Source organism: Dermacentor silvarum, chromosome 8 (assembly GCF_013339745.2).
Source record: "Dermacentor silvarum isolate Dsil-2018 chromosome 8, BIME_Dsil_1.4, whole genome shotgun sequence".
NCBI lineage: Eukaryota > Metazoa > Arthropoda > Arachnida > Ixodida > Ixodidae > Dermacentor > Dermacentor silvarum.
Genome location: NC_051161.1, coordinates 21,637,447 through 21,660,999, shown reverse-complemented (window position 1 = coordinate 21,660,999; position 23,553 = coordinate 21,637,447). Strand labels below are relative to the sequence as shown.

The 23,553-nt window shown below is 49.7% G+C and overlaps 1 protein-coding gene across 1 annotated transcript in view; it reads left to right on the top strand.

Annotated features, from left to right (window-relative positions):
* The window catches only part of LOC119460778 (collagen alpha-1(VII) chain-like), a 64,463-nt gene that overhangs the window by 23,396 nt on the left and 17,514 nt on the right, over window positions 1–23,553 (top strand). Inside the window, 4 exon segments of the mRNA XM_049671793.1 lie at window positions 9,078–9,149; window positions 18,710–18,820; window positions 18,822–19,109; window positions 21,320–22,346. Coding sequence (XP_049527750.1) covers window positions 9,078–9,149; window positions 18,710–18,820; window positions 18,822–19,109; window positions 21,320–22,346 — 1,498 coding nt within the window.

The following is a 23,553-nucleotide window of genomic DNA, read 5'->3' as shown; positions in this document are numbered from 1 at the left end:
CAGGCCCGACTTATCGGTGATGCCTAGTCTAGACGGTCGGATGCTCGACGGCCTACGCATCTTCAATTTTGTTTTCATTCCAAAAGCGGATTCCTCCCACCAGCATTCATGATGTTGCGGTGCCCGCCGATTCCGACACGCAATCAGAAACCTGGCGCAAACGAAACTAAACTTGAATGCGGAGGCGGATGACCGGGTCTGCTGCGTTGTACGAGTGTGTGCAGTTGGGTAAAAGGGGCGGATGGTAGGGGGGTTGCGGAGAGGTGTAGTTGCCGCTTCTTTTGGCTTGCGTCTTTACGTCGTCCGATCCTAAGGAAAGAGCAACCTTGCCAAGGATGGAGAGCGGCCGACGACAAGCTCGCGGGCAACCTCATCGTCTTATGCCTTTTTTCTTTGTTATCGCATGGTGGCGAAACTTCAAGGCTACACTTGCGGCTTCGCTGTGTTCTACCGCAACCGCCCGTGACAGAACCGCGGCGTATTCACGCTTGGTCGAATCCGGCATACAGCGTCTGCGCTTCCACGGAGATACGGCGTCGCTTTCTCTGCTGTGGTCGGCATATCTGAGAGCGTAATACCGCGAAAGTGTTCCCCCCGTGTAACATGTTCTATAAGCGTGGCTGCTGCAGGGCTTGCCTTTCGTCGCTGGCCGAGTGCTTTTGTAGAAGGTGTATCTAACTCTTGCGTCAGTGTGCGTTGATCGTGGAAGCATGGAGGCGCTGTCCGATAATCAGCTCGTATCCACACATATCACGCACTCCCAGCCGTTCTGGTTTCCTCCGCCGTTGCCGATTCTGAGGTCGCGAGGCAGGGCGCAGGATCCTGGTAGGCTTCTATAGGCTATAAGTACATTTTTAAAAACTTTGGTATTTCCTGTGCTTGGTTAGCAGTATTTTCGTTCTCGAACTGAGAAGCCCGAACACTTCTATTTATATGCACTACATGCCGGCATAAACAAGCTGTGAATATCACGGTGTTTTTTTTTTTTAGGACTTCGTTTTCGTTTCCCGCTTGCGTTGAACACGTTACAGTACAGTGTCGAAGAGGATGGCTGTCATATTGAGGGCTATTATACATCTCCGTGAATCAGGACCACTTGAAATGTGCGATAGTTACACTATAGGTTTTCTTGCTCGTGGGAAGAGAGAAATTGAAGAAAGAAGACAGAGATGTTAACCAGGAAAGCGTCTGTTTGGCTACCGTACGATGAAAGAAAGGAACAGGCGAATAGAAAGACGAGAGAGCGAAAGAGACAAACGGGATGGCAAGACAACCTCTGCGCACATGATTAATCAACATAGTAATTGCAATTATTGGATCTATAACGCAATATTTCGCTGAAAACCATCAATTCTCAAAGTAACACTGCCGTTTGAAGCGAGAAGGATGAAGTCTAGGCAAATATATGTACTATACCAATCGTAACCATACTGGCTGCATCGCCATAGCCTGCAGCTTCCGCAGACACTAACATTAGAGCCATATTCCTTTCTTCTGGTTTTTTGGGGAGGATCGAGATGGAGGAAACAACTTTATTTTGTTAATTTGGCTTAGTGAGTGGTGGCTACCAGCCGATGCTTTACAGCCACCTCCTCGGCTCTTTTGATGGCCCGGAGATGAGCCTCCAGGTTCGGGTTCATGAGTATCGCTTCCCACGCTTCAGGCGAGGGAGCGGCCAGGAGATCTGACTGGGAGGGGGGAGGGTGTCTTCGCTGCAGTCCCAGAGAATATGATTTAATGAGGCTATGGACCCACATAATGAGCAGTGTGGGGCTGTCAAGTCAGGGTAAAAATGTGCGTATATTTGTGGGTTGGGAAAGGAGTGCGTTTGGAGTCGCCGCCAAGTGACTTCTTGTTCCTTGGTGAGCTTGGGATGAGGTGGGGGTTTTGGCCGTCTTGCGAGGCGGTAGTGTTGGGCAATATCGTGGTATGTGGTCAGTGGCTCGCTGACCCAGGTCTGAGACGGGACCTACCGCTCGGCTGACGAATCCTCGAGCACACTGGTGGGCCGCCTCGTTCCCCGGGTTCCCTGCGTGAGCCGGGACCCATATCAATTCAATATGGGGTGTGTTCTTCTTCACTATCTTGTTGTTTGGGAAACTCCATGGTAATGACAGTCACAACAGAGACCACGAAATCTGGCTGAAGTACCCACCCCAGAAGGTCTGCCGACATGGAGGGTTACTCCAGGACAATGCGGCATCGATTACATCAGAAGGCAGCGCGAGCATCCCAGAAAAGTTGGCACTGAGAACGGCACTGTCGTTGCGAAGTCCGGCTTGCCTTGCACGCCCTTGCTCGCGGGGCAGTCGGCCGGCGGCTTGTGATGTAACACCGGAACTGTATAGATTAAGTGCAGAGAGGATTTCCCAATCGCTCCGTCGCAGCGGGAGCCTGCATCCTGTACGCAGCTAAGAACGGATGCCAGTATTGTCCTGTTCGACATCGCTGTTATCCCCACGCAGATTTAGTGAAAGTAGTGTGTATAGTTAATTATTAAAGCTGTAAGGGGGCTGACAACGGCCATCAAACTCGCACAAAAGAGAACGCGCGCACCTGGGCACAGAGAAGCATTTGTTCCCATGCTTCCAGCTTTGAGAGGTCGTGGCGCGCACGATATTTAGAAGGTCGAGCTCCGGTGCGTCCGCGTATACCGTCGCGTTTGTACAGCAGTGTTCTCTGCTCAATGCTGCTCATTAGCAACTTCCAATTCTCACGCTGGCTTTGGCGCTTTTGGTTGTGGTCACCCATCCTCGCGTTTCTACTGCCGGAGAAGAAGACGCCACCTGGCTGGCTCATTCTCGCATGAATTATACACACTCGAGACCCTTGAATACGCATTTTACGATCCAATGTCCTTGCTATTTGTCTTCGGAGATTTATGCCCATTTATATAGCTGTGCTGCTGCTGTTGCCGTCTGCCGTGGTTATCTTGTTCGTCTGGATAGCGTACGTCTTGCTCTGTTGTTCGTATTTCTGTTCATCCTCGCTGCGCCCAATGTCATTTACGACGTATTCGAAATGCTCAGCGGGAAGTTTAGAAGGCCGGCCGGGCATGGAACAGGTACGCACGAAAGATTGAATTATGTGAGCTCTGCAATGTAGTTGAGTCGCCTCTTTTGAGCGTTGCGTTTATTTGAACACACGACAAAACTCGGACATGCATATTAGAAACAGCTGCAAAAGAACACGTGTGATATCCCTGTTTGATTATTTTGGGACCTCAGTCTTCAAGGTGTCCTTACAAGCACGTAAAAACGCGCACTTTACTGCCTAGATTGCTGGAATTAATGTTACAGCACGTTACGACACTGCAAGAATGGAGTCACTAGATCGCCGACAAAACACGTTCACTGAGCCCCCATAAAGTTCATCGCTTACACAACGCCTCCCGAAGGGAAAGAAACACAGAGCCTTGCGACATCTCGACACAAATTGATATTCTCAGCACGTGCATCCACGTGGCGTGCCGGTCAAACAACTTCCTCGCATGTGTTTCTTTTTTTTTTTTCGTGTCTTCGCCAGTCGTTTGAAAGGTCTGGCAAAGGTCAACGAGTGATACTCCCCCACCACCAGAGAAAATGGCGCGCTGCGCGTTACACACGCGAACGCGGCCCGCAAAGGCGCACGACGCGGCATTGACGGCGACCCTGGTGATGATGGTCGTGGTGGGGATGGCGCTGTGGTTCACCCGTTGCCCGGGTCACGGCTCCAGTGCCTCTTCTCGTGCGAGGTGAAAGCACGCGCTTATAAGAGCGTTGTGCATACGCAGTCGTATAAGCGGGCCACCCGAAGTTATGTCGGAAGTGTTTACAGCAATGGGAGCCACGGGGGCTTCGGGACGACCTGTTACACGCGAAAGAGCACGGTGCCCTTTCGGTTTTTTTTTTTCCCGGCGGCCTCGTCGGCAGCCGTTCCTCGGGTGCTTCCGGACAAATTACGACGGAAAGCCGCCGGTTGCTGCGTGTTCGTTAGTGTGTGTTCGCTCCGCGGATGGCCAAGGCAGCAGCACTCCGGAGATTTTCTACGGTGTCGTAGAAAATATGAATCGCCTTTGCGAAGTATCTGGTTTTTTTATTACTTTCGCGAATAAGGGGGTGCCTGTTGTTATGTCAGCAGCCAGGTACTTGATGTAAAGTCAGTGTCGAAAGCATAAAGACCACTGTGCACGTGACTGTAATGCTATCGCTGGACCTTGTTGTCGGACCCTTGGAGACAATCGTTGCACTTGACAGTTCTAGAGAACGACAAAGAGAAAGGATGGACTCTATTTGCCCCTCTTATACATTCTCGAAAGCTTGACCAAGCACTATTCCTTCTAAACATTCAAGCAATTTGAGGGACAGGAGTCTGTAGGGCTTCTTCTTCTTCTTTCTGGAGTTTTGTGTCAAAACCAGTTCTGATTATGAGGCACGCCGTAGTGGAGGGCTCCGGATTAATTTTGACCACCTGGGGTTCTTTAACGTGCACTACAACGGAAGCACACGGGCGTTTTTGCATTCTGGTAAGGTTCAGTCCACAGAGAGCGAGAGCGGTTCACTATAGATGTTACCAATGGCACTCAATGTCACTATAGCTGTTATCAATGGCATGACTTTGCAAGCCTAGATCCGACTTTAACTAGCAGCCTCCTCCTCCATCTGCTCGTGTTCCTCGATGTTTCTCTACTCACTGTCGTCACGGGAGGACGTGATCTCGGAATATTTCAAGTCTGTTACTTTTTGTGGTTAATGCAGTATTTTCTTTTTATATTGCGCTGGGCCCGGGTAAGCAAGCTGGTAACATGTACAAAGACGTTACTATATCGCGTGACAAATATTATAAACTATAGGGACGACGAAAAGCGGCTCGCGATCCTTCGACAGTTGGCCGCGACTAATCGTTAATTCAGTTCTTAATGCGTCCCTTGTCGAGCGACGATTTTGTACTGCCATTGTCGAACTAATAGTAGTTTAATAGCTTTCACTGAATTCAACAGTTCTTGGGAAGTTGGGTACCCGTGATTATTTAAAGCTTATCAGCAAAGATTAATAGACTCTCAAGACTGCGTCAAAAGTAGTTGATAATGCTGGAACTAGTTGAGTCCAATATATACTAAAATCTGCGCTGTCCTGTCATTTCAACGAAGCCACTCTATTTAGAGTTGCCGCTGCTATAGAGCGTGTGGACAAAGATACTGCCCACTATGGAGCATTGGAAAATGGGAGACGCAATTGTGAATTCCACAGCACTGCCCAGAGCCGAGAGTCAGTACAGCCTGCACTGATTTACATGTTCTGGGCACCTTTTAGGAATTTAATACCAACCGTCGAGTGTATATGATTGCAGTTTGCCCATAGAAGACGTAGACGCAAAATTTGCCGTAGGCCTTTACAAACAAAATGCAAGTTAGATATCGAAACTTAAAGATGCGAACTGTGCGAATGTTTTTAGTGCTCTGTACTTTGCGCACAGGAATAAAATGAGACGCCTTAGCGATAATGTCGAAGACATAGCCAAGTGAGGTCAAATGGCTTCCGTCATGTAACTGCGATGATTTCGTTAGACGTCATGCTTCTGACCAGACCGTCTTCTGACCAAACCGTCCAGAAGCGTTTTCGCGGTCCCTTCCAGAAAGTTAGCGTATCTGTCACAATCATAGTACTGCAGGGAATGCGCCAGCTTTAGTAATCTACGCGAACTAGGTCTTAACCGATCGTATCTTTATAGCGGTCACTAGTTAACACGACAATCTCATCGTCTTCCGCATGTTGCCCTATTTCTAATCCATTTTTTTTGTTATGCGGATAGTAGACTTGCTCTGCTCACAGCGCAAACATGTAAAAAAAAAAAAAATAAGCGGAAGAGCCCGCAGCGATCGCTGGAATCACTAAGAGAGCAATCGAGCATGCAAGCAATCCGGCAGGCAGCGTCTGCGGCTTTCCGCTATAGCAGCGAGGGGTGGCCACGTGCCACGAATCTCGTATTTCCTGCACGCAACGAGCTTCTGTTGAGGCACGCTTTGTGGAGCCGTCGCCGTAACAAAGAAGGAAAAAAAAAACTGTGCGCACCGAACCCTTGAGCGAAGAGTTGGAATGGAGCGCGACAAATGGCTGCGCCTTCGGACCGTCATTTTCCGCAGCGTTTTTGCCCGTCGGAATCTTCCTTATGCATGTTTTTCTTGGGCCTCTGTCTGCTGATGAAACTTGCGGGTACTTTCGAATAGCTAATTCGAATGGAATGGCGAATCCCGGGAATGCCCCTGGTCCTGGACGAGCGTAGCACATGCAGTGTTTTCACCGTCACTAAAGCGTGAAACTGAAAGTTGCGCAGATGTTGTTGCGAACGTCGAAAATGTGCAAAACTCAGTACGTTGGAGATGGAACTTGCGTTCGCTTTTGTGCAGCCTTTATCAAGGTTAAGTGAAGCGGCGAAAACAAGCTGCGGCGCGGAAAGTGTGTTTTCAGTGGTTGATGGGATGGTTGCGTGCATCTGTGTGCGTGCTCGTGTGTTCTTTAAGCCCTCAAAATAAAAGCTCTTATATCGACGTTTCTGATTGAGTAACATGCATGGGGCCGAATGTCTATTGAGAATCACCGGTACCTGCTTTTATGAACCGCTATGGCGTACAGACTGCTTAGCCAACAGAGACTCAGGAGTGTAACGTCGTTGTACTATGCTTCTGTGTTATAGAGCTACACTTTTCTTTCACACAGAGTAGCGCACAAAGTTTTTGTAGCGTATGAAGCGAGGGGACATGAATTTAATTCGAAATGTAAGCATACGGCATATCTCTTCAGGAAGTGGGCCAGAAGGCACACTGCCTGGCGGAGCCCTTCAGGATGTGTTTTCTGGCTCACTACATGTTATCAATCTAACATATTACCTTCCTCTTTCGCGGTTGATTCCAGTTTAAGACACTACCTCTTCCAGCTGGAAGCTAATTCAAGCTGCCTTGTATCATGCCGGCCCGTTTTCTATCTCTCAGCAGGTGACAGCTCGCGCGAAACAGCTGTTCGCTTCATTATCGGCTTGCGCTAATTCCTTCCCGTACTCCCTTAAACCGCCTCCGTCTCTACCACGTCTCGTTCCTCGCTGGCGCATTGCGTCGACGCGAGAGCGATGCGGTCATCTCCCAACATTTCTCTTCGGCACCGCAAACCGGCCGCTCGCGCGTGCCAGTCTAAATTTGTCGGCGCGCTTCGAGCAATCGCGTCCTTCTCCAGGCACGACGGGCGACGCGATGCGTGTACGCGGCCGCGCCCTGCGCTGGATGAACGGCGGGGTGGCCGAGGTGAAAGATTGACGCGGATTTGTGTACGCAGGCTCGTCGAAGAAGGAGTGGCGCGTACGTTTGCCCATCACACACACACGCCGCCGTGTACTCTGCGTGTTTGCCCGGGCTCTTCACGGCGTGTCAAGAGCCGCTTCAAAACCGCGCCTTCCATGACGTCGGCGGAAGCCGTGCTGGATTTAGCGATTAGCTTAGTGCTTTACCGCCGTCTGTGGGTGGTAACGGCTGTGTACCCGGGGCTGCGCTTTCGAGGAGTAAACGGTGTTCATATGATGAGCTAATTACTGGCTATAATGAAACTACAACTTGACCAGAATGGCTACCCGGTTCTTTATTGCGCTTGCTGCTTATTTTCCGATTATACTTGAAATCCGCTGCGAGATTTAACACAAGTGCTAGCTCTTTGTTTTGTAGAAGCCAAGTGCGACGTATTAAACCGACATTTCCGTGTATATTATAAGTTACAGTTGAGATGGTGAGATCACCGATAGGTATACAGCCCCGGTTTTATTGTCCTTCTGATCGCTCCGTGAATTTTTGAAATATACCTGACACAATGCACCTCTTTTCATGCGTGTGAATCATATGCCCCGATTCAAATTGCTTTCATATGAGCTGGTAATAAATTAACGTTCTGGACGGCTCGCCATAATTATCACTACTTAAAATGCCAATGACTTCATGCCTATACGCGTAACCTATGGGGTTGAAGCCATTGTTAGTCCCATATGTACGCGTGCTGTCTCACGGGTCCCTTCCCAGTTTTCGCATTTTGTATGGCTTGCTCTGTGAACAAACAAGGATAAATGAAGCGAATTAGCAACGCTATCGTGGTTAAAAGTGCGATATGTTCGGCTTCTTGGTTATTCATGACTATAGGCGCAGCGCAAAGCAGACCTGACGCACAGAAGAAGACACACACGACACTGACTCTCAACCATTCTGATGGTGAAAACCCACGCGCAGCATATCCATACGTATACCATGATCACGCCACTTAAGCACTAACAAAGCGCTGAATGTGCACTTTCCCCGACACCTTCCTGCGAGCTTGCGCGTAATCATCACGTGATAACCACGCGCGACCTGCCGCGAAATGTCTGAATGCCACTTGCATTCCCTTGTTGTCTAAAACGAAATAAAATCATCATCATCATTATCGGCCTAAGTTCGCATTCGTTCTGCATTCGCATTCTTTCTGCGTTCGCAACACCACTGTCGTGGTGTTGTTGCAGAACAAATACAGCCTGTAATCGTAGTGTATAAGTACCGCAGGCCTCTTTACCTTCTCCCCATGCAGCGTCAGCAGTAACAAAATGTGATGGGTAGATTTGTTTGCAACTTCTTTTAGTAACGGCTCCTGGCACTGTGGTATTCTTGCAAAATTTCTGACAAAGATTCTTCCATTCATAATTAGGATCTTGTTTGTACGTGGTTACGAGAAGTAAAACTTTGGTTTAATTGATTCAGATATCGCCCGTAACATAACCTAAGTCCTACATAGACATAACCTAAGTCTGACATGTGGACGACGTTTCACTACTGAACGTTGTAAGTCTTCGCACAGAAATTTCTGATGGCTTGCCTTCAAACTACCACTTTCTGGAGGCGAGCACGAGGTTGATATTTATCTGTATCTTGCATTGTTGATCCATAAGGGTAAACTGCGCGCTTCGCATGTAAGCAGAGAGGGTGCGCTCAGTTTAAGACTTCGCACAATTGCAACAGCCTTTCACGGCGCGCCCTCGAGAAGTCAAATGTTATCGTTTACACATGCGTGAATTTTCTGTTTTTGCTTTCGTAGGTGGTTCGACTGCCCCAGCTTCTCATCGCAGCAGCGCTGCTGTCGATTGGATTCTCGGAGACCGTCACGCAGGTGAGTTCACGTCGCTGCAATATTTATGTATACTGATTCGCTGAAGTCGACAGTCTCACAAAATTTCGTCGGCTCGGGAAGAATCTTAAAAAAATCAAGACGGCGACCAAGATGAATAAATTATTAAAAGCTTGACGAAACATGTAGGGGGACAGCGTACGCGTCTTTGCAAGGAAGAGAAGTTCGACTTGGCGCCTTTTCTGAAGTCGCTATATATCCAGGCAGCTGCACAAATTTTCAATATGAATAACAGAAGTCCTTACCAGATGCACTTGCTCACCGTACCGTAATCTGCTCAACCGAATATAAACTCGCGCCCACGCCGTTTACTCTTATTTGCGAACAAGGCTCCGTGTCAGGGTCGAAATTAAACGTCAAGTTTTTAATAATTTCTTCATCTTGGTCGGCGTCTTTTTTGTTGATATATCCTTTCACTGCACCGATACGGCATCATAACTCAGCCTTACAGGAGAAGTTCGAAGTGCAGCCAATTGGAACTTGTTGGATGAACTTCCTTTTAACTGTGCAAAGCGGGAATGCTCTACGAAACTGAGTTCGGACGTGCGTAACGTCACGTAACGTCACGCTGTAATGCAGCGCTTCAAGTTTACTTAAGTCGTTCTGAGGTGCTGGCTGAGAAGTTAGAAAGAGTAAATCAAGCAGGGACGATGACGATTGAAAAAAGTTGCGGGGCGATTATCACAGCCGTAGTTTATTGCTGAAAAGACAATTGTCGGATGTCTTAGTCCACTGGCGCCTTCGTCACCATGACGAACCTGGATTTAGTAAGAGCACGTTTGTTTAAGGTAATTTTGCCTTCTCCATCCTGAACAGTTCGGGTGTTTATGCCTTCTCCTTCTCTGCATTCACCTCTAGAAACCCGTCTTTTTTGTTTTTTGTCTTTTTTCTTTTACAGTATTCAGTCCTCGGTGCACTTACATTGTGAAAAAAAAAATGGAATGCGTTACTTGAACAAGATGTAAGGGTCTGACGCGATTTTAAGAAACCAACATACGAATTGATAACAGTGCGGGGACATGCCACAGCATTACGTGTTGTTTTACGATGGTTAGCCTAATCGGTGTAAGTTTTTTTTAATGCTCTCAGAAGAGATATCCAAGGAAACTTAGCTTTAAAGAATCTTCAGGCGCTCGGGAGTCTCAGGTTGAGGAATTTTAGACCTTACAGGCTATGTTGCGTCAAGTACCGCTGCAACCACGGGACACCAGCTTGCATAAATTTCGACACTTGATGCAGCAGGCAGCTCGGTTCTCGAAACTGCTATATGCTTGTGAGCAACGCGCAGTCATGCCTCGGGCCGCGGCGGACGTACCGGGAACGAACGTGGCATCACGCGAGGGCTCAATTAAGGGGTGTTAGAGGAAGAGGAGGAGAGCGATGTACGCAGCTCAGAGGCAATTCCGCGCTGTTTACCTCCGTGCCTTCACGGCGAACGGCATTTGATACACGAACGGCACCGGCCACTCACCCGTTCTTGAGTGGCACGCTCCGCAGGCCCTCCACACTTCTTTTTTTTTTTTTCATTTTGCTTTGCGGCTTTTCTTACTTCTACCTTCGTCATCAGTGAAATCTGCCTACGCGTACAGGCTTCTGACGCGCCGGCGCGCCATTTAGTTTTCTATGAGTGAGTCACTGCCCAGCGCGAACGTGCAGTAATGTTTCTCCGGCCAGCAGCTGGCCTAAAGATGTAGCCGGTGAAAGTCGCCGCCCGGGAAATTACCTGTCTGAATGACCGAAGCATAGCCAAACCAACGACAGAACAAGCGTTTCGCAGCTGGAACAGTCCATCAGAACGTGAGGCACGAATGGAGAAGTCGTCAGAAAAGCGAGGTTTAGTTCCTCCGGGCCAGCTGATTTGTGTCTAAAAAGACAAAAGAGCTCCCTAAGCTCGAACAAAATAAAGACGTTAGAGCGAAAATGATATGAAAACAGGAGGTCCGGTAGAAGTTGCTCATACGTGGCGAGGGAGGGATCGCCGTCTCGCCGATAATGGGGTGCGTGTAAGTCAACGGTGGGATTTACGTTCTAATGATTCTGTACTTATAACGCTTTGTGAATTGCGGAGCACCGGAAGCAGTGTTGTTACGAGCTTAGCGTGCTACGAGGAAGACGGTGAATATTTTGCACCTAATGCTCAGTGAGCGTGCAGCCGATACCACTTCAACGGATCGGTGCCGTGATTTGTTTATTTCTGTACGTCTTCGATGATGAGAGCCATACATGTATTACACAAGAACACCTTGAACTGTGTGGATACATGATTGCAAGGAAATTCAGCGCAGTAAAATGATGATAGTCATTGAATAAGCTACGTACGTGTGTTATTAACCCGCAGCACGCAGAAGCTCAGACGAGCGCGGATGAATTCAGTCAACTCATTTAAACAGAGTTCTGAAACCTGGCGGAGTGTTGTGGTAGTAGCCTACACGACGTTGTCTACAGCATGCACTCCTAATTGATATTCGCTTCATTGTCCATTTCACCTGCAGATTGCAATCTATAGGCTCTTCGCTATAGGCTCAGCGGTCTAGAACTCAGCTACGGCGTTCGTAGAGCGAAGGGCGTTTGGATTCAAGTGAAAACGGCGAAGACTCGCTACCAGAGAGGAGTGGCCACTCGCTTTTTTATTGCTGAAGCTTCGCGCGGCGCGATTGTTCATTGATGTGGGGCTAATGGAACGAGCCTTGGTTATTGCTCTCGGCTATCTGGCTAGCCTGGAAGCCTTCGCGCTCCGGTCCTTCGATTACAGAACTGGGATACCGCCTTCTCTCGTAGCGTCAGCTGCTGAGGCGCTTCTAACCGCAGTGTGCGTGTGTGCGCGCTTCCACTGGGCAATCTACTTCGAACAATCGTCTTCCCACGGGAAGTGTGCGCTTTGCCGCAACGGGGCGCTCGCATCGCACAAAAAAAAGAAAGATATAGAAAAACCCGTCCTCCAAGGCAACGTCGTGAGCTTCCCGGCTCTGTGCTCTGTGTACCACGGCATGCGGCAGGTCAATGTCGTCGCTTCGCCACACCATCGAGAATCAACTGAGGAGGGAGAGAGGATTTGGGGGGGGGGGGGGAGATGAGAAGGGCGGGCTCTCGAAGTTTTGCCGTGTAGCGCGTCCCAGTTATTAGAGGCTGGTCCGTGGCGTCCGTACCTTCAACATCGGCAAGGGTTCATATATACATCCACGCACGACGCGCATACTTATATGAGAGGACGGGTCGAACGAACCCGCACTCATCTACCTATTCGTGCCGTGCCCCCACGATCGGGTCAACCTCTGTGAAGCATTTAGCTCTTGAGGCGCTTGTTCTGGGGAGGAGAAAAAATCAATCGAGCAAGCTGTTTTTCCCTTCCGGTTCACTGACTGAGCAAGACGGTGCATTGTGGTGCGGTGGGACGCGACGGACTAAACGCCCGTCGGTGGTGTCGAAAGCGAAATTCGACGCTGGACAGCGGAGCGAATGGTGAAGTATAGGGTGGACGCGTACGAGAAATATGGCGTCTGCGATGAGCTGCCAGCGCTTTCACACGCCCTGATGTGCGCAGCACCCATTCGTATGTATACCTCGCCTGGCCGTCCCTTTGCGTAAGAGGCTGTCCCGTGCGGTGGAATTAGCGTTCGACATCTTTCTTCAATTACAGTTCGGCATCTGTGGTATATCGCCTAAGTGTTGCCTCCGGATAAGTGGCTCTTATGGAAGCATTCGGTTTCCGAGGTCATCACGGTGGTAAGGACTCGGTAGGCCGATATCAGGGCTGACAAGGTAGCGAAAGTTTCTGATGAGAAGAACGCCGCAGCTTGTGACTTCGGTAGACCTCTGTTCTCCAATAATCAAAACTGCAGGATCCCAAATTACAATATGCAGCGTCTGCTTAATGAGCTTACAGCAGCCCAATGCTCTTGGCAAATGCTAGTTTACAATTCGCTCATTACTATATAACATGGAAGAGGCAGAAAGAGTGAGAGGGAGGAGAGAGAGAAATCAACATTGAGTACCCTGCAACGAGGTTGGAGAAAGCGTTACACAACGCTCATTTCTTCGTATGCTTTTTCAAATCCCTATTTGGCTGGCTCTGTACAGCTTTTGTCAGAACAAAAGGAGCAATTGCGCGCATTACCGTAGCTTACTTTGTCATGGCTAGTCGGTTAGCTTCCACTGTATATCAACTGCTGTAAAACTCTGGGGAGTGAGGCGAACTCTCAACCTCGTCTTCCACAGTTTTCTATAGCGGTGAGATCGACACACGCATAAAGACGCAGCCAAACACTGTATTCTCCGTTGCGCACTTTCGGCGGTACTTTAATTTTCGCGCGCCGCAGCTTTGCAGCAGGCCTTCTGATTGGAACGACGGGACCGCCGTCAATGCACTGAAAAGCCCAGAGACGTAAAAATGAACTTCGCTGATAGATGTGCCATTTCATTCGTCACACCCGGTTCCGCTTGCTTTAACCATTCACCGCACAGAGAAGGTGATATCCGCGAAACTGACCGAGAATGAATATGGCGCAGGACTCGGCGGCGCTCATGTGTTCCTCGTAGTTTCGTTTTTGTTCTTTGCAAAGGCAGTATGCATGCATACACAGTGCCAAGCTCAGTGTCGCGCTTCCGTCTCGGGGCGTCGCGTGCGACCTCACTGAGAGATGCCAGCTTTATTTACAGTAGCTGTTTCGCGTGCCTCAGGCCTGTCGCTGCCTTCCGCTTCGAAGGCTTTCGCGGGCGCCGAGCCCTTGCTCCTGGTTCCACGTAAGGAAGGACGAGCACCCGGCGGTCGCATCCAAGCGTCCCGGTTCCCGCGCAGCGCATCCCGCTTCCGCGCGGCCATACATACATACAGTACACGTACTACGCCCGCGCTGGGGCTAATTCACGGCGGAGGCCGTTCCCGTTCCACGTTCGGCGCGTATAGTCGGCGTGAGAGCCACTTTTCTTGTGCTCTCACGTTTTCCTTCCATTTTTATGTTTGTCTTCCCGCCGTTCTCTCTGTACTCGCGTTCGGCTTCCCTGCGCGGCTCGGTCGAGGTCGCGAGACGGCGTCGCCTGGGTCAAAGTAGGTGCCGGCGCAAAAACACTTTCTTCTTCTTCGTGCTCTGCGCACACTTCCCACGTCTTCTCCTGCTCTGTGTATGCGCGTGTTTGTGTACGTGTACACGTTGTCCCGTTTGCTCCGAACGACTTTTTCTTTTTTTTTTATTTCTGTACCGCGCTCTCCTCGGTCTCGGGGGCTCGTTCGGCGCCGAACCCGGATTGATCGACGTCCGCAGGAGGCGTGCGGTGACATTCAATTAATGCGGCGTGAATGGCGCGAGCACCTCAGAGCTTGTGGACCCTGAACCCTGTATATGCAGAAAACGTCCCACGAGAGTGATTAATGAGGGGATGCGCTGCGGCGTCTTAGGCGCAGCGACAGCAGAAAGACGCCGGGCTCCGCTCTATGCTAAGTGGGGCCGAGCAGACCTAAAAACAGTGCTACGCGGCACGCGTTTTTTTGTAATTTCACGGGGGTGGTCTAGATAGCTATTAGTAGCTGCCTACTATCTTTCTCTCATCACCCGTTGTGACCTCGTCCTTCTAATCAACTCTCTCTGGCCAGAATCAGCGTTACTCACGCATACTTGATGGTGAAGAAATGGTGTTATAGAGGACGTTGGATTCGGTTCGTCGCGATGTAGCGCGAGGCTTCGGAGAAGCTGATTCGCCTCGCGGTAAAAGACAGCCTCGTTGTGCCCACGGCGTTAGTTATCAGGCCTGCGCTCCAGAGACGTATCGCGCCGCGGGCGAACGAAACCGGGAATGCGCCGCAATTAGTGCGAAATTAATCGCGGCACGCAATCTCATTCACGCGTGACACCTGCGGTGTACATAGTTGGCTCGTTACCTTGTGTCTGCCGTGAATAGAAGGGCGGTTGAAAGCGAGAGCCACTTATATACTCGTTTATTTGCGGGCGGCCGTACACTAAAAGAAGCACTGAGAATGCGGGTAAAAGTGAGAGTGCTGTGGTAAATTGTGGCGGTAGGTGGGTTTATTCTGGAACCTTGTGTAAGCATGTTCCGGGTGTGAGCTTCTCGCCGAAAGAGAGATGGAGTGTCATGCCAGCATTTCCTCGGCTTTCTATCTGTGTTCTCAAGGTAAAACTGCTGTAGGTAGGCGACGTATCCTTTAGGACTGTATGTGCGGATAAGCACACATCCTTGGCCGAAAGGCGCGAGCTTTGCTGTCGCCGTTTGCGCTCTGGAGAAAAGAAGAAGAAAAAAAAAGAAGAAGAAAAAAAGAAAGAAAGTGACTCTTGAAATTTAGGACATCCTCTGCGTTCACGGCGCATTTTATTTCTTTCGCAGTTAGGCGATGCAGGCTAAAACAGGAAAGTGTCGTTAGGTTGTCCAATTCCTGCTGTAGCTATGCTCCTTTAGTTAAGTGATCGGCACTTCTGCGTTAATTACGTTTGCGTTTCAAGAGTTCAGTCGCTTGACGCTGGCCTGAAGCTAATGCCTGAAGCTAATGTTTAACGGCTGAACTGCGGACGTCTGTTCGTGCTTCACGTTTGCTCATGTATAGTTCTCACAAAAAACAAGAAATTTACTGGGCTTCGGAAACGCCAACTGTCTAGCCCACGAACGAAATATGCGCCGAGTTGAGCAATTCCAAATGCTTTTCCTGCACCATTTTGCATGAGATCGACCGATTTAATCTGCGAGATGCGGTGCCGACGCGCGCAGCTAATGCAGGCCATGGGGGGGAAACTACATTGAACATGCACATTTTCGGACAGTCACGCAATTAGTTTTCTGTGAATGGCCTAATATAATATGTCTACGCTGCTTTTGTTTCGTCTGTGATTTTGTAAGCACACCTTGGTTTAATCGCTTTGAATGCGTTTTCAGGGGTGTGAGAGAGAGAATAAACCTCTTTATTATGTGAGTGTAGCTTTGGAGAGGCGTCCTTATTCCAGAATGCCTTGAGCTCAGGCCGCGTGCTGGGCTCTCGCGATCAGCCGTTGCTTATCCTCGTGGTCGGAGCTGGCGAAGGCTCTCTCTCAAAGCTCGTTGGTGTGATAAGGGTTTGGACGCTTTAGTATAGTGCCTGCCTGCAACCCCCTACTATATCCCTAAGGGACCCGGGTTCTCCGCAGAAGCGGCATTGTGGAGAGGAGGGGGAGGAAAAGAAGGGAGAAAAAGCAGGGAGGTCAACCAGACGCACATCCGGTTTGCTACCCTACACGGGGGTAGAGGTTTAAGGGATGAAAAGAAAGAAAGGAGAGGGAGGGAAGAAGGTACTCTCAGTGTGAACACGTGCGGTGGTCTGTCGCTTCACGTCTACAATCGATCACCGAGGCCAGTCGATTTCATGAATCGTAGCAGTGCCCGCATCGCTTTGTAAGCCTGCGACGCGCGGGGCCATGGTCCACGAATCTTTGTCTCTGAAAATGGTCTGCTGTCTAATAGGTTTAACGCACTCCGAAGAGCATTGCGTTCGATGTCACAAAGATTACAAAAACACAAAACGTGCTCGATCGTCTCATCACAGTTGCATGAGTCACAAATAGGTGTGTCGGACATTCCAATAAGAAACGAGTAGGCTTTCGTAAAAGCCACCCCTAACCAGAGACGGCACAGTAAAGTTGCATCACGGCGGGAGAAGTGCGATGGAATATGCAGCTGTAATTTAGGATCCAGCGGGTGGAGACGACAGTTCAAAGAAATCATGGTGTTCCACAAAGTTTCAGTCTTGGTTTGAGCTAGTAAACGAAGACCCCTTGCAGCGTCTGTCCTTGACAAGGGTATAGGAACTGTCAGGGTTTCTTTATGGGCTGACCGGGTGGCATCGTCATTAAGGTCATTACCGACGATGTCACAGTGCCCCGGAAGCCATTGGAAGATGATGCAATGTCCGTTTATGAGGTCTTGATGGGGAAGGAAAGAGTGGAGAAGGAAAGGCAGGGAGGTTAACCAGTTTAGCACAACCGGTTTGCTACCCTACACATGGGAGCGGGATGAGGGAGAATAAAAGATGGGGAGGAGAGAGAGAGAGCACATAGCACAGCACACACATCGTTAGTCACAGTCCGTCACTATTGCGTGGTACGTGACATCACTGTCACAGCCGCTTGTCCAAGCCCATTTCTTTCAAAAACTTAAGTAGTCCCTTCGTCGCCTTCAGCTGCGATGTCTTCTGTCGACGACATGTGAGAATCCTGTCAACTGACATTGGTCTATTGTCAAGATGCGCTAAAACGGACGCCAGGGACTGTCTCTGAACATTATATTCAGGACAGTCTCATAGAATGTGTTCTAGTGTCTCCTCGCAAAGACAGGCATTCAAGAGCGTTGTCGGCCATTCCAGTGAGAAATGAATAAGATTTAGTGAATGCCACCCCTAGCCATAAGTGATAAAGTCGACTGGGAGAATTGCGTAGGGGCTATGAGGTGATTTCTGGTATGGGTGGCGGAATGGAAACAGCGCTGCAGGATGACGAGATGCCAAGAGAGACACACACCAGTGGTTATTCACTATTGAGTTGTGTTGCAGATGTTACTCGACCTGATGTGACAAGCGTTGTGCTGCTCTATACTTTAACTTGTATCCGTAGTAAACTTACTTGCGAGTCAGCGCTCGTATGTGTCAGTTTGTTCTTCGTGTCTTCTCGCCTGAGCGCTGCTTCTATCTAAAAAATAACTTTGGTATACCACCTCTTCCTGCAGGACAGCATGCTATATTTGTTAAGTTTGTTTGTCGTCTTATTGATCAATCAGATTCAAATCAGGAAGCTGCTGTTGAACGATAAGAGAAGCAGTCGTGGAAGGCTCCGGATAATTTCAACCACTACAATTTTTTTTCTATTCGCTCCAGGTTTTGCGTTCTGCCCCAATCAAAGTGCGGCAAAATCTCGGAAAAGAATCATGCGCGCGTATTTGTATGACGTTCTCCTGCAGGTTATTGTGCGCTATTGAGCACAATGCCAGGGCCGTTAGTCCACCAGATGGTTGTTTTCGTCGATCTTGTGCTGGTTACTTGCATTCAATCTTTGTCAGAAATTTTGAACCCACACCACAATCGAGAAAATCTGTTACCGGGCCCTATTGAGGGATATGTTTGCATGAAATGTAGAAAACGCTGTTCAAAGCTTGTGTAGCACACTTGATATGTGAGTGTTCAAAACTGTGAAGTGCAGTGCCGCTCATGAGCTCCGGGGCTTCGGAGCTGAGAATATTCTACAGGAATTCCAGTACAAGCTCTCACAAAGCGTTCGACCATGAGCGACATGGCTTCAAAACTTGTGGCAAAGACTGTGCTGTGCCTGTGCGGTGAAAAATGCGTTTGTTTGTTTGTTTGTTTGTTTGTTTGTTTGTTTGTTTGTTTCGTTTTTATTTCTTTCGATTTTTCTTTCTTCTCCGGATAGGATTATTCTGTGAGCTATTGTTTTGCATTACCGGTTTCTGTGCTGTTAATTTGTCTATCATGGGTCAGGAAGTAACCAGCAACGTCATTGAGCGTACCCTTGGTCGAGTGAATGAGACCCTGACGCGCGACTTCATTTACATCTGCGCAGCCCACCCATGAGGACCTCCGCGAGAGCATCAACTCTCCGATGCCGTACGGCTTCAAGTACGAGGCGTACGGCGACGACGGCGGAGGCCACACGCGCGAGGAGTCGGCCGACGGGCAGCGGCCGCGTGGTCGGCTCGTACACCATCTTTAGCCCGGAGGGCTATCTCAGGCGCGTCTTCTACGAGGCCGACGAGAACGGGTTCCGCGCCCGCGTCGAGACCAACGAACCAGGCACCAAGACGTCCAACCCGGCCGACGTCACCATCGTGTCCACGGCCTCCGGCGGGCCAGTCGGCGGCGGACCAGTCGGCGGCGGTGGCGGTACCCGGGACACACCCCTGCCCGGTGCAGCCACAACGCGGCCCGTCAAGACCACGTCACCGGCTGCCGGGGGCACGACCGTGAGTGCGCTTTGGTCTCGCGTATGCATCATGTACATTGCGGCTGCTTGCCGGCAATTCGCCGCGGCGCGAAGGATATGCGAACGTATGGTAAACGGATGGGCGCCGCTTTGAAAAGGCGATTCGTAATGCCTCTTCGGTGCGGCGCGAGCGGCGGGAAGCCTCTGCGGCCGTCTCGTGCGCGCGCGGGAATCGGGGTAAATCCTGGATTCTGGAAAACGAGTTCAGGGCTGAGTGGTTCTGTGTCTGCGTCCATCATGCCGCCCGTCCCTTTCGACTTCTCCCGAGACGACTCATTTAAAGCCGAAGAGGTTTCGCTCGTTTCGTCGGCCGTGACAGCGCCAGTGAGATCAGCCACCGGATAGGAGCGTGGGTCTTATGCTGTCAGGCCTTTTGGCGTGGCGGAACTGAGATGCATCCCAAATGTGAAAGTTAACTAGGAAGCCAAACGGGCGTCGTGATGCAAGCACGTATTCTTTATTGTAGTTGGACAGCAGCTGTCAAAGTGTGTTCGTCTTGGTTTGTTGTAGCTTAAGCTTGGCGTTTCTTGGCGTGTGAGGTTTTCGTATAAACGCGAACGCGTACAATATTTGACATTGCGGGTTACTTAAGGCGTACGGCAGACAACTGGCGCCTTAATGAAGAGAGACAACGTCTTTCAACTCAAACATTATGAAGCGTAAATTAAATAAAATGCAGTTCAACTAGAAGAGCAAGAGAGGGACAGAGAAAGGGAAGGAAAGATAGGGAGGTTAGCGTGTAAGTAGCGGCTGGCTACCCTGATCTGGGGAAAATGGTAAAGGGAATAAAAGGTGATAGAAGAAACAAATAAAAAATAATAAAGTGAGAAAAATTAACACAATAACGCGATGCTAAGCGCTACAACCTTCAAAGTCGGTCGCACGATTCTAGCTGTTGCTGCTGCTGGAGGGTAATTGAGAAAGTTAATTGAGTATCATTGAGAGAAAACTTATTACGAGGTTTCGTTAGCATAGGCACTCACAAGGAAAATTGTTAAGCATTTAAAGGCGACGAATGCTAGAAGGTTTAGTATACTAACAGCGGAAGCGTGCAACTTATGAAAAAGATGTTCAGGGGCGAGTGTTCACCGAACACTCGCTCAAGCAATAGAAAGTTCTTTAAAGCACCACAGTACGTTTTACATCCCCTGACACAGGCCACGGTGGCAACGTTTGTCATCAGTAGAGCTCACGTTTAGAACTCACTAACTTATTGTAAATACATCAGGATGGTGTAAGTTCCGATGCAAGTATGCAGTATCGTTCACTATGAAAGGGCGCACAACTAGCGGTCTCTTATGCATATATGATTCACGCCAAGAAAGCCAATTGAACCTGGTTATAAGTTATCAGACGATTGCATGTTCTCTAAAAAAATGAAAAGAGTTCCACGGATGACGGAGACACAGCGTCGCAGCTCGATTGGCAAAGGTGCCTCAAGGCATGCAGAGGTTTCGGTTCGCATTTCCATTGTGGCTTGTTGCCTTATTGTATACGGATAAAAAGAAAAAAAAAGCACATACACTCACAAAATCTCGTATACTGCCACATCCTCTGACCTTGTGCCGAGCCAACATGATGCATGCGTACAAATGAGAAAGCCTATCTCCCGATGACTGTCGACATTAATCTGATTAGAATTCAAGAATTTAGCGACGCACCGTATTGCCCCCGCCCAAAGCGCGTCATGTATGAGCCGTGCACACCAGTCGGGTTCCTTTCTCGCACTTCCCCATGGACACGCTACGCCATCTAGCGGCGTGCCCGCAAAGTCCACACAAACTTCGCCCATTTTGCGCGACCTTCGAGATGCATAGAGCGCCGGTGCGTGCTAACGTTGAGTATGTGTCCTTCGCTGGCCGCGGGCATTAGTGGCCCATTTTTGAAAGTATTTTCATTCGTGCCGTCATCATATGCGATTCGTACTTATGAGCCCATACACGAGTTCAATGTTTAAATACGCTCACACACAAGCTAAGTGCTCTTTTTATAGCCTGTATATGAGGTTGCGTGTGGTGTCGAACGCCACAAGCGATTAATACCGCACAAGTACTGGTATCTTACAGCGGTACGACAAACTTACCCCGACGCATCCGGGAGTCCCTACAGAAATTGAACTGCAAGAACATCATAATATTTATCTTTCTATATTTTCTTCTTGAACGCGTTTTTTTTTTCTCCTTCACGCAGAACGAAGTGCCTGAAACGACCACCGGTCTGCCTCCCGGATACGTACTCCCTGAACGTTACCGACCCAACGCATCCAGACGGCCCTCCGGCGCCGAACTGCTGACATCGCGGATCTTGACCTTAGACCAGCCAGTCGACGGGGACCAGGTCTACCCGGGACGCCCCGGGTTTGAGTCGGACACGAACGCCCTGAATCCGCCACCGCCGGGCATTCACACGGGATCTCCACCTGCTGGAATCGTGCCCGTAGGTCCCGTCCAGGTGACTCGTGTTCCATCACGGCCTGGAGCGGCTCGGGGCCCCAGGCCTCGCCCTCACATCAACTACGCGCCTTCTAAAGACGCTTTCGGGCAATTCGATGGTGGCGTCGCACAGAGTGGTGGGCCATATCGCCCTTCGTTCGAAGGATCATTTAGGATACCAGCTGGTTCGACTGGCGGCATATTTTCACCTTCCCAAGTGGCGCCTAAAAGTGGCGTTTCCGGACCTCAAGATCTTGGCCCATCTGCAGGTCACGGTGGTGGGGTTGAAGACGGTAGCTCGGGTCTCGGCTCGAAGCCGGCTTTCCCCAACGCAGGCGCACCGCAAGGTGCAGGACCACATGATTTCGGACCCCGTAGGCCTTCGCCCAAATACCCGGGCGTGTTCCGCGGAGATTTCGGTACAGGACAGAGTGGGCCGTCTGGTCCAGCCTCTCAAGGCGGGGCCGGGCAACAAGGTCAGCCCCCCGCGCTCGGGGCTCCGCTGTTCACGCGCGTCACGCAAGACTCTGGAAAGTTCCCCGGGCGAGTAGACTATGGCTCCCAGCCAGGATTCTCCGGACCGGTTCAACCAGGGGTTCCAGGTGCGCCCGGCGTCTTCGCGGGACCGGCTGGGGGAGCAAGACCGTCTTTTGGTGGTAGAGCGCCCTTCGGAGGTCCACGCTTTGGTCCCGGTGGCAGCTTTGCAGGAGTTCCTGTAAACCAGTTTGGTGGTGACGAACCTGGTGATGAGCGCTTCTATGGCCCAGGACAACCATCGTTTGCAGGTGAGAACCTAACGACTTCCACGAACACACCCGCGTAACGGCAAAAGTGGGAAATTTTCGCGCAATAATTTCATAATAATATCGTAATAAGAAATAATTTTTAGGCAATACTTTCTTGATGACAACAACGTCATTACTAATTATTCACGAGCTACGAAGAGTTTTCAGCGCTCTGATACGGAAAATCCCACAACTCTGGTGTTCCTTTTCCTAAATTTCTGGTCACGGAAAACACCATCATAGTGGTGGATGCTTTAATGACATAAGTGTAACATTTTTTTTTTTTTTGCGGTGTGACCTTAAGGCGGTGGTTCACTTTAGCTTCGACGCTTACTAAGGTTTCAAAGTGACGACACCACGGTGACAAGCCGATTAGTGCATCTCCCTGACTGCGATACACTCTGTGTAAACACTTAGCAATCAGTCATATTTTAAGGGATTGTTGCTCAACAGCTCAGATGGAACTTGATTCTAACTACGCCTCGCAGATAGAACATACTGCCGCCCTCGAATACGGTGCCAATCCTATAAAACTGCGCTTAGAAACCGCGATGTTCCTGTGTGCGAGGGCTCAAGACACAGTCAGGCGGATGTCCTTGACGTCATTACTTGGAGAACTCGATCTGAAACCTTGTCGTTCACACGGGGTGCGCGCCGGATGGGCTTTGATATAGTAGGAGCTGCGGAAGGACGTCGACGATCATGATAAGAGACGCAATAACGGGTTTCATTCGTCGGCTGGCTCGTTCTGTGCGTGAAAGCCGATGCCTTGCGCGTCTCTTTAAAAGAATGTCGCACGTCACGATTTCGTGCGCGCTGCTCGCTTTTCCTCTTTCTTTCCCCTCCACGCTTCTGTGGTGCCAGCGGAAGACGTAGAGTCTGCGTCTCGTGTGGGTGTGACGTTTATTATGTTCCTCGCACAGCGCAGTACACACTCGAAACCGAGCCATTTGCTAACGGTGTCATTTACGTAAAGCCCACGTAACTAAGTGTAACTAGGATAGCTGTTGTGAGCCGTAATTAATCGGCGCTAAGGCGAACTCTATGGCACAGAGTAAATGGTCGTCCTCATTACCAGCAAGTGTGATCATAATAGGCTTATAATACTGTTGTTTTTGTTCTTATCTAAAACCGTTACACTCTTAAGGCATATAACTCTTAAGAGAAAATTAACATTGAAAGAAGCATAGCACCTCTTGATTGAAAT